General features: G+C 40.6%; 2 protein-coding genes across 2 annotated transcripts in view; one reads left to right on the forward strand and one right to left on the reverse strand.

The window, feature by feature from the left end:
- Window positions 1-66: 66 nt before the first annotated feature.
- Window positions 67-2129, reverse strand: LOC137181677 (thiol S-methyltransferase TMT1A-like). The gene is made up of 2 exons (XM_067587547.1): window positions 1551-2129; window positions 67-763 (listed from the first exon to the last, which is right to left on the reverse strand). The coding sequence occupies exons 1-2, from the start codon at window positions 2043-2045 to the stop codon at window positions 530-532; spliced, it is 729 nt and encodes a 242-aa protein (XP_067443648.1). The 5' UTR covers window positions 2046-2129; the 3' UTR covers window positions 67-529.
- A 171-nt stretch (window positions 2130-2300) lies between these two features.
- scn8ab (sodium channel, voltage gated, type VIII, alpha subunit b) overlaps window positions 2301-14248 on the forward strand; it is a 55746-nt gene continuing 43798 nt past the window's right edge. Inside the window, exons 1-2 of the mRNA XM_067587542.1 lie at window positions 2301-2755; window positions 9909-10246. Coding sequence (XP_067443643.1) covers window positions 9965-10246 — 282 coding nt within the window. The 5' untranslated portion in view covers window positions 2301-2755; window positions 9909-9964. The remainder of the gene's footprint in view (window positions 2756-9908; window positions 10247-14248) is intronic.

The raw sequence follows: 14248 nt of genomic DNA on the forward strand, positions 1-14248 counted from the left end.
GTTTCATAAGAGAAAAGACTCCTGTAACAGGTTAAATTCTTCAATCATTATTAAGACACAACACAATCAGCATAATCACAGCAATTTATTTTATTTTATTTTTAATGTTACAGTTGACATGTGGAAGATACAAACGGGCCACACCGAGTAGCAGACAGATAAACACTAACATACATTAGTTCTCTATGGTAGTGTTATATTAATTCATCAGCAAGCAACTTGGAGATGAGGACTGTGGGATATAAAATCAAACAGACATCAAGATTGACTATATTTGGCACTTAAACGGTATACAAAATTAGTGTTTATTGTGTGTTATGTAAAATTTTCATTCAACGCATTAATTGTCTTTAAAAAAAACACGAGCAGTTTCTTTTTAATACAAAAATAAAAAAGCCAAATTGCCTAGTGTTATCTGGATTACTGGTGATCAATCATATCAGACAAGAGAGGAGGAGAGGCATTTTGTGCTTGGCGTGTTTACACACCCTGTGAGGCGAGATTACTACAAAGCCAACCAGGACACAATCTATTTCACAGCATACCCTATGATGTGCGGTTTGATCACGAAGAAGAGCGGCGCTTCGATGTGTCTTAGTTTGAGGTCAGAGAATCCAGCTGCCTCCAGATGTTTCCATGTTGCCCGGGTGACCTCGCATCCGTCGCCAAAGTAGTACCACGCCGGCTGGAGGACATGCTGGAAGAAGTACGCCCAAGAGGAGGGGTCTGCAACAACGTGCTCTATGAAATAGAAGGCGCCACCCTGCAAAGCCAATATTTGTTATGTGTATTTGTCCACGCAGATTTCAAAATGTATCAATTGCACCTGGTGCATATTTGTTAGTTTTCTGGGTTTCCATAGGCTACTTTTCTGAAGGTTTGACAATAATGAATAAAACTTGATCATGGTGAATGAAAGTCCTGAGTATCATGGAATGAAACATTCTGATTGTACTCAAACCTGATGATAAGCCACACTGGCATCATCTTTTGGCACATTCTGGACGTTTATTCCAATACAAATATTTGAGTTTTAAAAAAATGATAATATACGTAAATACATAACATAAACAAAGATAAATGATAAATGTCTTTAATTCAAAACAAGATATGAACACATGTTATCAATTATAGTTTGTCCTCACTGGTGGACAAACTATAATGGCGAAAGTCTTTAAAAATACCATAAAAATATCGTTCACATCTCTATACTGGAATTTCTTGATTCTTATTGTCCGATATATATCTTGGACATCAATTCCATATTCATGGATTTTCATTCCATGTTTTCGGTTTTATATTTACACAAACACACACACCTAATCTCCTACTCCAGTAAAGTGCAATACTACATGCAATACTACAGTGAATGGTTAAACATTAACCCAGAAGTTGCAGTCCAATGAAGCCATTATAAGAACAGTGTTATCTAAGCAGACTGCGGTGTAAAAAATGTATTTTTGTGGTGGTAAATCTGCATTTTTATAAGGTATGTTTGCAGTTTAGTAGCGTTTTCACTGAATTTCTCTCAGTAGTTACAGACGACTTACTGGCCTCAGTATGCGGTGCGCCTCCCGCAGAGTTTGCGGTATGTTGTTGACAGAGCAGAGCACCAGGGTGCAGACCACAACGTCTACCGATTCGTCCTCAACCGACCCCATGTCCTCTCCCGATGCCACCACAAACCTCTCATATGTGAGGTGGTCATTTTCGCCCATGCTTTTCTTCAGATATTTCTGGAAATGAGGGTTCGGGTCTGTGCAGATCACCTTACAACCGGGTGGATAAAACCCAAAATTTGTGCCAGAGCCGCAACCAATTTCCAAAATCGTCATCTGGCCACCGGCCTTGTTGAACTCTGGGAGAGTCAGAAACAGCTCCCTCTTCTTATCGTACATTTTCTTATTGTAGTTAACAGATATCCGATACACACATAGTGGGAAGACGCGTTTGTATATTTTGTACAGGCCGACGGCTTCGAGCACATGAAGGGGTAAGCACAACACATTGACGACTAACATGCATAATCTCATTAGAAAAGCCATTACGTGCCGGTGTCCTGTGCAGCGGGGACGCAGCTACCAGCAGTGTCGACAACAAACTATCACGAGGAGTTGGGCGACACAGGATATCCGGTTAACAATTCAAAAATAAATGTCGACATGTATAAACGTAACGATGTAAACATTGTGACGCTATATCTAAATGCCAGCGATCAGCGGTACGTACGCCTAAATGATAGTAACGTTACTATTATGCTACATTTTAACGTTACCGTTGTAATCCCTTCTAACGCCAACTAACGGGATTCAGCTGTTGTTGGAAACTGGACGAAACTGCAAACTCTTAAGGTCCGAGATATACTTGCTTAAGCCAAGCGGGCAACTCCGGTCCATGGATGTATTGTAAGAACTCTTGTAATACATCTATGTCCGGGTCTGAGACCTGCTGACTTAAACCTGCATTCTCTCTGGTGGCCAGCAGGGGGCGACTCCACTGGCTCTAAAGAGTCCGATTGTATGGAAGGCTCTGGGAAAATGACCCTGCTTCTCACTTGATTTACTAACACTTTCCTAATGAGTTTATGGCATCAATCGCTAGTTTCAAGTCTTCTTCACCAAGCTAGCAGCTAGCGCTACAGTCAGCGCCACCCTCACGTCCAAATATGGTCGTTGGTTCTGGCTCCAAAAATCCAAGATGGCGACGGTCAAAATGCCAAACTCAAGGCTTTAAACTTCAAACCTCAAACCAAACTGTGAGTCCACAACATGGATATATACATTTCTCAGACAAAAATTGTTATGCCATAGTCTTGACATCATCTCCGGGGTCTTGAAAAAGCTGTTTGACTGTTTTTCACTAGCTATAGTTGCTTACTTTGTTTGTCCGTGATGTGGTTCTTTTTGTTTTGCTGAAAACAGCTGCTCGCTGCTGCTGCTAGAAATGGGATCGACAAGAGCTGCAAGACTGAACCAAACAGAAAATTTGCGGGCTTCTGTAACAAAACATTGACCTAAAAGTGGCTGTAATGGCCCACAGAGCTGAAGAATTTGGCGATAATTCTTGGTGTGTTTGTCATTGCAAGCAAACCATTACAGATTACACGTAGTCATTTAATCCATTTAATAAAGTATTGAGGGTGTTCGCATACTTTTTTCGTGAACAGTGTAGAACTTGTAATCCTTTTTTAAAAATACATAATTCATCCATGTTTAGGCCAGTGAAGCTCATTACTGGGCCAAAGGTTTTTAAGGGCCAAAAAAAAGTGAAATGTTCTTGACCTTTGAAGTCAGTCACCTAACCTGACTTCCAGCTGAGACCCAACTTAAAGCAAATCCCCCTTAGCATTGACTGCAAAGAATTTGTAACTAAGTATTAAATATGATGAATTCATATAGGTTACACTGCCTACCTAAATTTGGGGGACTATGTCTAAAAAAACAGGATATGATTACGGCATTGTTCCTCTGATATGAATAATGACACTTTCAAATGGAAGCTTAAAGTTAACATTTATCCCTCATAGTCATTTGACAAAACAATCTCAACTCAAGGTGCACTTAAAAGCATGTTCTGGAGCTTTCCACCACATCACACGGTCTTCATCAACAAATTAAGTTTGCTCAGTTGTCATGGTCTGTAGATGTTTAAACTTCCCATGATTCTGAGCACTTCTAGGGCTTCTTGTCCAAAAGTTGAGTTTGATAGTTACTTTTTGACCTTGGAAACAGCAGTTGACAAAACAATCTCAATTCAAGGACTACTTACTTCATAGTCATTGTTTCTTTTCAAATACAATGTGCTGGAATACAGAGCCAAAACAATAAAAAGTGTCACTGTTCTGCTACTACTTGACTGCACAGTATTTATACTGTACCAACCTAATCATGTTACAGACCAGTCTTGTATGTTTGCTCAACAGTCCTCACTCCTTGAATCCCATAGTTTTGTAAATGTAAAACATTGTTTCAGAATACTTCTGTATCTGTGTCCATGTCGTAGCAGTGCAATATTCTGCAAAGTAGCTTTGAAGCCCTTCTCCCTAGATCCTCCTGGGTGATCCCAACACAATCCCCGGCCATAGTCTATGGGTATAGTCTGACTTCAAGTCTGACATAGCTTTCTCCCTTCTACAGCACACTATGTACAGGATTTAATGGGAATAGGTTTAGGGTTGCAGTATTTCCCATGCTCACAAATTTGAAATAAACTGAAATGCTGCACTGAAAAGTCACTTGAGAAATGAAAATGTATGCAGTTCTCCAAAGTTCCACCAGATAGAGACATTGTTGGGTCATATTCAAAACACTTCCTGTATAAAATCCCCCAACACTCTATTTTGAAGGGTGAAGGCTCTAGACTAAGGTTCAGTATACTGGTAGTGATTTTCTTTCAGTAATTGAATGTGAGCAGTCTAAACAAGTCTAAACAAACCAGTATGCTGATTGATCCATGTACAATTCTTTATTGTCTGTCTAAGACACCATGATATAGAATGAGCTTTATGAATTAAAGTAAGGTTTGAAATCTAAGTCATAAAGGTGCAGTGTCAGATACTGCTTATACTTCCTCACTACTAAACTGCTCATAGATTTTACTTCAGCTTGGAATAATGACTGTTACAACGAGGGCTGCAACTAACGATTATTTTCATTATTGATTAATCTGCCAATTATTTTTTTCCTTCTTGATCAATAAAATGGCAGAAAATAGTGAGAACGACCATTATCATTTTCCAGAGTCAAAGGTGACGTCTTGTTTTGTTTGACCAACAGTCCAAAACCCAAAGATATTCATTTTACTATCATGTATGACAAAGAAAAGCATGAAATCATCACATTTAAGGAGCTACAACCAGCATTTTTTTTTAAGCATTTTTGCTTAAATGACTACAGTGACTAATCGATTATCAAAATATTATACGATTCATATTCTGCCCATTGATTAATCGACTAATCGTTGAAGCTCATTGGTGCCACTGTATGTGGAAGCACTAATATTTCTTTAGAACCAGAAACTGGTCAGAAGTTCAAGTTGTTTGTAGAATTGCGACGGCTCCATACAGTACCATTTAGCCAACTGCGAACCATTAAATAACCAACATCTTTGGAATCACAGTGTGATCTTTATGCATTTTGCCTGTGTCACAGTTTGATTTCTTACTATATTTAATGAAAGTCAGATTGAACTTTTACAGAACTGGGCTCAGAATTTTAAACCTGGGTTGTGCAATGTGGATCGTTTTCACATGATGAATGATGGCTGAATTACATTTAGCCGCTGTGGTTTCAGGGTCCTGGTATTATGCATATTGGCCCACTGTCACACTGTCATGGCTTCCTGGGACACTTGAACACAACAGAGCCATCATTAATGCTACTGTGGTTTTTCTACTATGACAAGTCAATATTTCTTTTATGAAAATGGCCTATATGCTTATATTTAAAACAAAAAATATATGTGCAACAAATAGAGTTAAGGCCATATAAATATACTGTGGTTTAACATGGTGAAACTTTTTATGAAAGAATTATGTTTGCCACTGGTAGCTTAAAAGTCACACATTGATAAATTATTGACTTGTAGGTCCATTCTAACTAGATTTTTTTTTACTCAAGAATAAGCAACACAACTTCTTCATTTGTTTGTATGCTAAATAAACATTAAAAAAAACCTCAGGATGAATTTTGGTGTAAAATGGCCCAAATTTCTTATCAAACTGTAATTTCAGGAGCCACGTACACAAGAGATCAAAATAAACGTAGCTATGTTGCCAATAACCCGAATGTCAATGACTGCTGTTACATGAACAGTGTTCCCCCCCCACCCCACCCCCCCTCTTTTTTTGCTTACGGTGCTGCGGTCTCTTGTCCGTTATTGAAACTGAAGGCATTTACCGACACTCCCTAACAATTTGCTGAGAGTCATCAATTATGCAGGGTAGCCGCACGCACTGGGAAGGAAGATAGAAGCAACAATATGGCGACAGCCGCAGTTACTCCCGACTCTTTCCTACATCTGCAGTTCAGTGACAGCTGTCTGGATTTCTGTTAATGCGAGAAAAAGTAAGTAGACAATATGTTTTCTGCTTTGCCTGATATTTTTGTCGGTGGATGGCTCGCAGTCCCACTTTGTCGACTGACTGCATCCCAGTGCCGCAGAGCGGTCCCTCTCTCAGCATCTTTTCCTAGCGTCTGTGGAGGGCTCCTTGCCAGTACATGGACAAACATGTATGCGAGGCACCAGTTAGAAGTGGGGAAAATGTGATGTTTTTGAAAAAGGGGGGTAACGTGGATTTTGTGATGCGACGTGGATGGAAAAAAGGGGGAGACAGCAGGTTATTTGGGGTGTTGGCCTGCCGCTGGAAGGAATGACATTTCAGTGTGTCAGAATGTGAAACATACGCATATGGGATGTAGAAGTGAGATCACGTCAAACTTCTCTGAGTGGCGACAATAACTATCCTGTATGCTCCAACTACACCAATAATGCGTCGCTTGCAGAATAATTCTAGGTAGCCTGTTTTTTTTTTTCGCCACCATTATTTTATAACTATGATAGTTTTATTCCCCCACCCCCACACTCCACCTCTGTGCCCCCCCCTCCCCTCCCCTCCCCTCCCCTCCTCTCTCCCTCTCTCTCCCCCTCTCTTTGGAGACTGTATTGCGTGAGGAGGTAGGTGCGTCTTTAGTTTGGCAGTCCTCAAAGGGGGCCGCGGCACCCTTTTCTAGTCTTTTTCACGCTCCCATTAAAAACAGTTTCCCCGTCATGTTGTTACTGTGTAGACCTGCATCATATGGAGCCTCTCGATGCTTGTCGCCTAGACATTATCTGTACGGGTGTGGTATAGCCTTGAGGCCGTTTTGTTTCTCCTTTTTTTTTTTTTTTTTTTTGGCTGTAAATAATTTCTTAGGTATGAAATTGGGTTCTGATGATGTGATGAAGACTATAGGCTGCTTTGAGTCGAGACCAGGTGTGAGTTGTCAGGACATGACTTGTGCATTCAACTGACCTACTAGTTAGTTAGTTAGAGCCTATAGCAGCAATAAACCACACTGCAGTATTTTAGGCTTTGGCTGTGTAGGACAGCGGCGCGCCTCAATATGTAACAGTGGACTTTACTGAGGACTACATGGGCTCTAATCACTTTCAGACAATGAATATGATAAGATTATGAAGGGGAGCGGGTGGTCCGAGAAATTCAAAGAGGTGTTCTTTATCTGTTTATCTTTATAGTGGCCTAATGTCACATGCTCCACAATTGAAGTCTTTCCTTCTCTTAAAATGAATTATCCGAATCCAAATTTCCAGTCAGGGAATTACTTGAAATTGACTCGTTCAGGCATGAAGAAAGTGGCCCCCACCCGTTTAGGGGTATACGGGGTTATCTGAGGCCTCTTGAATATTTGGCAGCCAAGTTATTCTATCAGCGATGCTGGACTTGGGCCCTGTTAGGCTCACCCATCCTCATCGATGCTGTGGATTTTGGACTGAGATACGGCATCCTGCATTTAGTGACAGGCAGCATTAAGACATCACTGCAGGCAGGAGATGACGGATGTTTTAAGTTTTAACCGGCCCATGTGACTCCCGATCCAAGCGCCCCTTCATACACCCCCTCCTCCTCCTCCTCCTCCTCATCCTCCTCCTCCGCGGTGTCCGATTAGCTCCGTCAGATGTCAGATCATCATCAGTGAGTGGAGAGAGGAGAAGAAAATATATTTTTTGTTAAATTTCCAGGACGGAGGGCCGTGGCGCGTCTGGATGTCTTTTCCTCCGCACAGAGGACGCAGCGTCAAAGCGGTTTGCTAAACGCTGCTGAACAGGACAGCTTATCTTTTCCTCGGGAGGCAGATGAGGCTGCCGGAGTTGTTAGTTTTCTCTGTCATCCTTCTGGTTTTTTTCCCCCTCACTTGACTCATAACGGATTTGACTGAAGCGAGAGCGGGTTTTGGGTTGTGCGCTAATGGGACTCACTTTAATTGAGTTACCCGCTCAGTCTTTTTAAATTAAAATGTTTGAATCCATTTTTTTCAATGCAGTGTTACTCATATGACCTAGTGAGTTAGTGGACATCTGCAGAATTTCAGTCAGTTTCCTCCTGGTCGCCTCGCAGTTGTGCTGCCTGCTTTTAGATTTGAGGCGTTGCGTGTAGCTACAGAGCACATGCACTGCTGGTCATGCTATTGCATCCCGGTTTGAATCACCTTGCAGGTAGATCAATTGATGTAGCTTTGGTGGAAGGAGACTTAGAGGTTGTGCCGAGGTTGGGTTACTTGAATCCGAAGATACCGGGCCGTTGGATCTTTCTCTCTGCCCGTGGATTTCTTCTGACTTCTTTCTGATTCATTTTTGAAGGTCTGTACCCTTTGCCATTGTTTCTGCTTCACACACTGCTGTCTGATTTTTCATAACCCGAACTGCTACTTGACTGTCAAATATAAAGTGTATCAAACAGCTCAGGCATCAGCCGAGTGAAATGTATCCGAGCCTCGGAGAGATGCAGTAGGCAACCTCACTGTTTTAACAATGAGTCAGAGCTCCAGAGGTTGAATAATTTCCACCAAGCCCAGCAACAATTCATGGTGCATCTTTTGACACACTTCAGCATGTTAGTTTAGGGTGTTTAGTTATTTGAAAATTAATAAATTATAAATTGTCCCGTGTAGAGTCATTGTTTTGGTCAGTACAGTATGTAGACACCAGAGTGCACACTGTGGCCTGTGTTGGAGCTTCACTGCACATATGGGCCAAGTAATATTTTAATAAAGGTTTTGATTTTTCTCTATATTAGAATTATTCTTATGCAATAAACCCCACCTATTCCTGTCTTTCCCACCGGCCCCAGTCACATTCATCCATCTGTCTTCTGTAATTTAGATCAATGGATAATGATGTAAGAAGTAAACAAACTTACAACAAATAGGCAAGTTCTTATGATTGATGTGTTAGCACTTAACACATCTAGCACAAATGTCTGTGCCTTGTTTGCTTACTTGGCTGAAGATTGTTAAGCTCCTCGTCATCTCGGACTGGGCAGACAGCGTATATTAGGCTGGCGTGAGCTCGTGTGCCTGCTTATTTTATTTCCATCATCAGTGAGAGCTGTTTGGACTCAATCACAGGAACCTCCAAACCAAAACAATTAGCTGAAAGCTGCATAGATCTGCAGATGTAGCTGTCTGCTCTCAATAAGATAAACAATAATAACAATACTTACAGGCGGATTCATTCTTAACAGCAACAGTACAGAGCTTTAAGGAAATCTGTAATGCTGCCTTTTGGTGAAGTTAGAACATTGATACAAATGAAATGTGTGAGAAGGAAAGACAAAATGTCATGTCAGGGGACAGATAGACAGACAGATGAGTGCCTGGTAGGATAAAGGGCACATCCTTTGTGAGCATCAACTTGAGAGAAAACTTGACACTGTTTTGTTGCTTTTGGGGTCACAAAGATCAGAGAAAACAGGAATCCAGTGCTTTTATGTGCTGGGTGCATGGGTTTAGCTTTTGAGAATATAAGATCTATGCTTTGGTCAATAAGGTTGATGGAGAGAGCAAAAATAGTGCTTACTGGCCCATGTTCCCAATGTTTGCACTTTACCAGCTTAATTTTGCTTTGTTTGCCTTCTCTGGCAGAACTAGTAAATTTTAGTCTGTGAGCAACACTGACACTGAAAAAGAGATGCAGTTGGTGTACATCTCTCTTTCAGCTCTAAAATCTAAATCTGTCAACGTTTTTTAACCATAACCCTTCTTTGCCTGGCTAGTGTTATTAACAAAGTGATATGTGTAAAAAAAAAAAAAAAAAACTAAACTAGATAACATTTTTTTTTTTTTTTTAATTTTTTTCAATATACTCTTTCACCCTTTCTCTCTCACTGTGTGTCGTTCTCTTCTTCTCAGAGCTGGATGTCTGGGATGGAAAACAAATAAAGAGGAAATAGCTGCAGGATGAAAACATGGCCGCACCCCTTATTGCACCCCCAGGACCTGACAGCTTCAAGAAGTTTACCCCGGAGACGCTTGCTAATATCGAGAAGCGCATCAAAGAAGAGAAGAACAAGCAACCGCCCAAGCCCAGATCGGACAGTAGTCACCGCGACACATCTGACGACAATGAACCCAAGCCCAATAGTGACCTGGAGGCTGGGAAGAGCCTGCCGTTCATCTACGGCGATGTCCCTAATGGAATGGTGGCAACACCGTTGGAGGATTTGGACCCATACTATATGAACAAGAAAGTGAGTTGTCACACAGGCCAGCTTTCCCCAAACAAACACTCTGTACAGTGGAGAAGCCTTTGCTTCTTCCCCATTGAAAGGTTTGTAGATGTATATTCATAGAGGATTAGAGATTATAGTTTATAGATAGTTAGAACATTAGAACACTGTCAGTCTTTTATGAAATTCACTGTCATAACATACTCAGGTCAATCCATTGTTTTCACTTCAGAGACATGGATATCATAATAGCAAAGATGACCTTGAGGCATTTAACACTGGTACAGGGACTTACAGACAGTCACTACATAATTAGTGTGCACATAGAGATGGTACAAGGGCTGTGAGTTTTTGAGTGCATCTGTACAATCAAAGCACAACTGAGACAGAGGGATGTCATTCCTTTGCTTCTGCAACACAGCAGGGTCGCTGTGGAAGTGATAACATTCATAAAGGTTTGTGCAGTGTTGTTTAATTATTGTTATATTAGTGTTAATGCATGAAGGGGATAAAAATGGAAGGTATGACTTTATTTGTGAATCTGGTAAACTGTCTAGCAACATGGGGGTCTGAAAGTATTTTTTCTCTCCACTGCAACCCATGTTTTTCATTAGGGCATAGGTAATGGCCTCTTTACCCCATCTCTGTTTTTTTCTGTACAACTTATGTGTTTTTTTTTGTTACATTCTGTATCAGTGTTGCACAGTACTTTAGGGATATTTAAAAAAAGACTAAAAACTAAAAAAAACACTAAACCTCTAAAAAGGTTATTACATACTATTGTTGAAGGTCATATCACTATAATCTTATTATTATCCAAGATGATGTGATTTTTCACCTTAACTATGCTACACAGTCACATAATTTCTGCATGTGGTACATGTGCAAATGACACAAACCATGTCCAATTGTTTGTCTGATTATATCCCCAAATTATGCACTTTTTATCGACTAGACTTCAAGGTTATTTAGGCCCACACCACTCCAAACTCCTAGCCTGGCTCCGCCATTACTGTAGCTCAGTGGTAGCAGAGGAGGGATGAGGAGGAGAGATGGCAGAAGATGGCAGGAGAGGACAGGAAGTGGAGAGGAGAGGGCAGCAGCGTGTGGTAGTACCTTCATCTGTGTAGAGGTGTGGAGTAGCCAGTCTCCTGTGTGGTGGCAGTGATAATGTGTAAGAGAATCCGCAGCCTGTACAGCAGCAAGAAGCCCAGTCAGCAGGACTGGCCAGCTCAGCCAGCAGCACTCCCTCATAGGGCGGATGGAACTATCAAGTGTATGTGCCTTTTCTGATCTATTGATCCACAGCCCCAGTTCAGTTGTTGCCACAGGAAGGGTTGCATTCTTGTCTTATTATCCTTTCCAACTTTGCTTATTGCCCAGTGCATACTGCCACAATTCCTTATTTTCCTCTGTGGCATCTCACTTGCCCCACTTCTTAGGCAATTGAAGGAGAGTTTCTGTGCAGTTGTTTATCATGGCCTCTACTTTCATACCTCCTTTACCTCTAGTAGAAGATGTTTTTGTCTCAGTTATATGCGTGTGTGTGTGTGTGTGTGTGTGTGTATATATATATATATATATATATATATATATATATATATATATATATATATATATATATAGGTTATCTGCACAAAGACTAAATTGAGAAAATTATACAGGACAAGACACAATAAGACACAATAGTGTGGATCAATGCTGTCAGGGTTTCTTAGGGTACGTTCATATGTGGATGTGAAACAAAAAAACAGGTGTTCTGTTTCTAAAATCAATTTCCTGGAGTGATCTTATTACTTAACAAGTTAGTGGGGGCATAGTACAAAGCAAATCCACACTTTCATAGAATTACCGCCCTTACAGGACATTTCAGACTTACTGACATCGAAGGTTTTTGAACATGTGCAAAAGCTGATATGAAAAATAGGATTAGAGTACAACAGACGGGCAATTTAGGCTCTATGTACTAAAACATAGATCTCATTCATAGCTCATCCAGATGAGTAAACATGCTAAACAAAAGTAAACAGGCACAAAGTATTCCAGCACTTAGGTACAGTATGTTACATTGCAAAGCTTCAAAGCACTGTGTGTTATAGTTTATGTAAGAAACAATGTACTGAAACATCCTGTTTTCAGCCCCTAGACGTTCTGAATGTGCCTCTCATCCTCATTTACATTTACATGGCGGTATTGAACATGCCATTCATTTTCTTAAACTCTTTGGACTCTGTGATGATTCATTTCATGCACGTGTTATCTGTCATGGACCTAAGACACAGGATTTAAAATCCTGTGTTGGATTATGAGTTAATGTTTGTTTAAAGCCTTTAAACAAAAATGGTTCTCATCTGAAGATTGGTAAACTATCTGAATTCATATATTTAGGTTTAATACCGCATCTTATTGATTTTAAATAATGAAATAAACACATTATTTGCTTTAAAAGTATCAAAATACTACTAAAGTGGTACTAAACTACATTTACTTTGTAGATGTAGTTGTATTAAATGGCTGACACTACATTTGCATGTCCTAGCTGTCCAGTGCCTCTGAAATGCATGGATAATAGACCTCTGGTTCATCGTTTTTTCTCAGATTGTTATTGGCAAGAGTTGTGAAATATGATCAAATCTACATTATAGATATGACAGTGTTATGCCTGAAAACAAAAAAATGTTCATCTACATAGGAAAAGTCATTTTACAAATTATTTTTGGTCAGAATGTACCAATGTGTGTGCCAGGGGTCACAGTTTTACAGATGAATGAATATACCATTAGTTGGAACCAAATCCAAATGAATCATTGTTTGATAATTGATGCAGGTACATTCAGATATGTTGTGCCAACATCCCTATATGATGAGTGTTGGGATTAGATTCATAAGTGATGTAAAAACATGTCACCAAAATTTTGTTACACATGATAATAATATAGAATTAAATCCATGACCATAGAGCGTAGTTGCAGTGTAGTTGTGGCTAAGGTGCCTTGCTAAAGGGCTTGTTTTCAGGGAATTTCCTGCACTGCCAGCTATATTGCTTATCTAACTATTGGGCTACATCTATATGTATCAATACAGGCTCTGACTTCTCTTCATCCTGCTTAGTCAAGATCTGCGAACTTCATCATACCCGTACACGTGGTGTGTCAGCAAGTTCAATAAGAGTCACAGGCTAAAACCTCATCTTGCATCACCATCTCACTATCATTCATATCAATCATTTACCTAATCCACTAATGTATCTGTCCATGATCACACCTAAGAAAGTGCCTCCCTGTATATTCACGATTAGTGTCCAGTCCTCCTCCTGCTGTTTGTGTCCTCACCTTTCCAGGCTGCTCATCTCCTCTACTCGACCGACAGTCATCCTATCGCTTACCATTGCACTGTATGTCAATGAGTGTGTCTAAGTATGTGTGTGTGTGTGTGTGTTACCGTCAGCTGCAGGAAACCTGATCACAGCACTCATGCATCAAAGAGAGGAAGAGGGGGCAGTGGTGAGGAAGAGAAATGCAGCGTTGCAGTTCTTGTTTTCCCCTGTGATGGGGAGAGGACTGCTTTGGCTTTTCAAACGTCTGATGTGATTAGGTAACGTAAAAGCTGCTGTAGTCGTACAGGAAAAGGCTGGACAGGATGGATGGAGGGCGTACTAGTGTTTTAGCTGGCACCGTCCACGTGCACAAGCTTTGTGTTTATGTGTAGGAGGAGGATTTCGATATATATGGACATGAAGTTAAGATGATTCAGCTCATTTTGGCTGTTGTACAGTATGTATAAAAAGTAGTTTGAACATCTTTAAGGTTTTATTGATGCAGAAGCTTTATTCTCTTCCTGTTGCGGTGCTATAACAACACTGTGCAGCAGACCAGTCTTTTCTGCCCAGGCTTCTGCAGAGCAGCAGCCTCTAGTGAGCACACAAGGAGAGCTCACGGCTAAAGCTATAGTAGCCTCTGAATCTCAGCATGTAGCATTGCACACACCATTACATTATGTCCCCTATCCCACTATCTCTGTGTC

This window comes from Thunnus thynnus, chromosome 4 (genome assembly GCF_963924715.1).
Source record: "Thunnus thynnus chromosome 4, fThuThy2.1, whole genome shotgun sequence".
In the NCBI taxonomy this organism is placed as follows: Eukaryota; Metazoa; Chordata; class Actinopteri; order Scombriformes; family Scombridae; genus Thunnus; species Thunnus thynnus.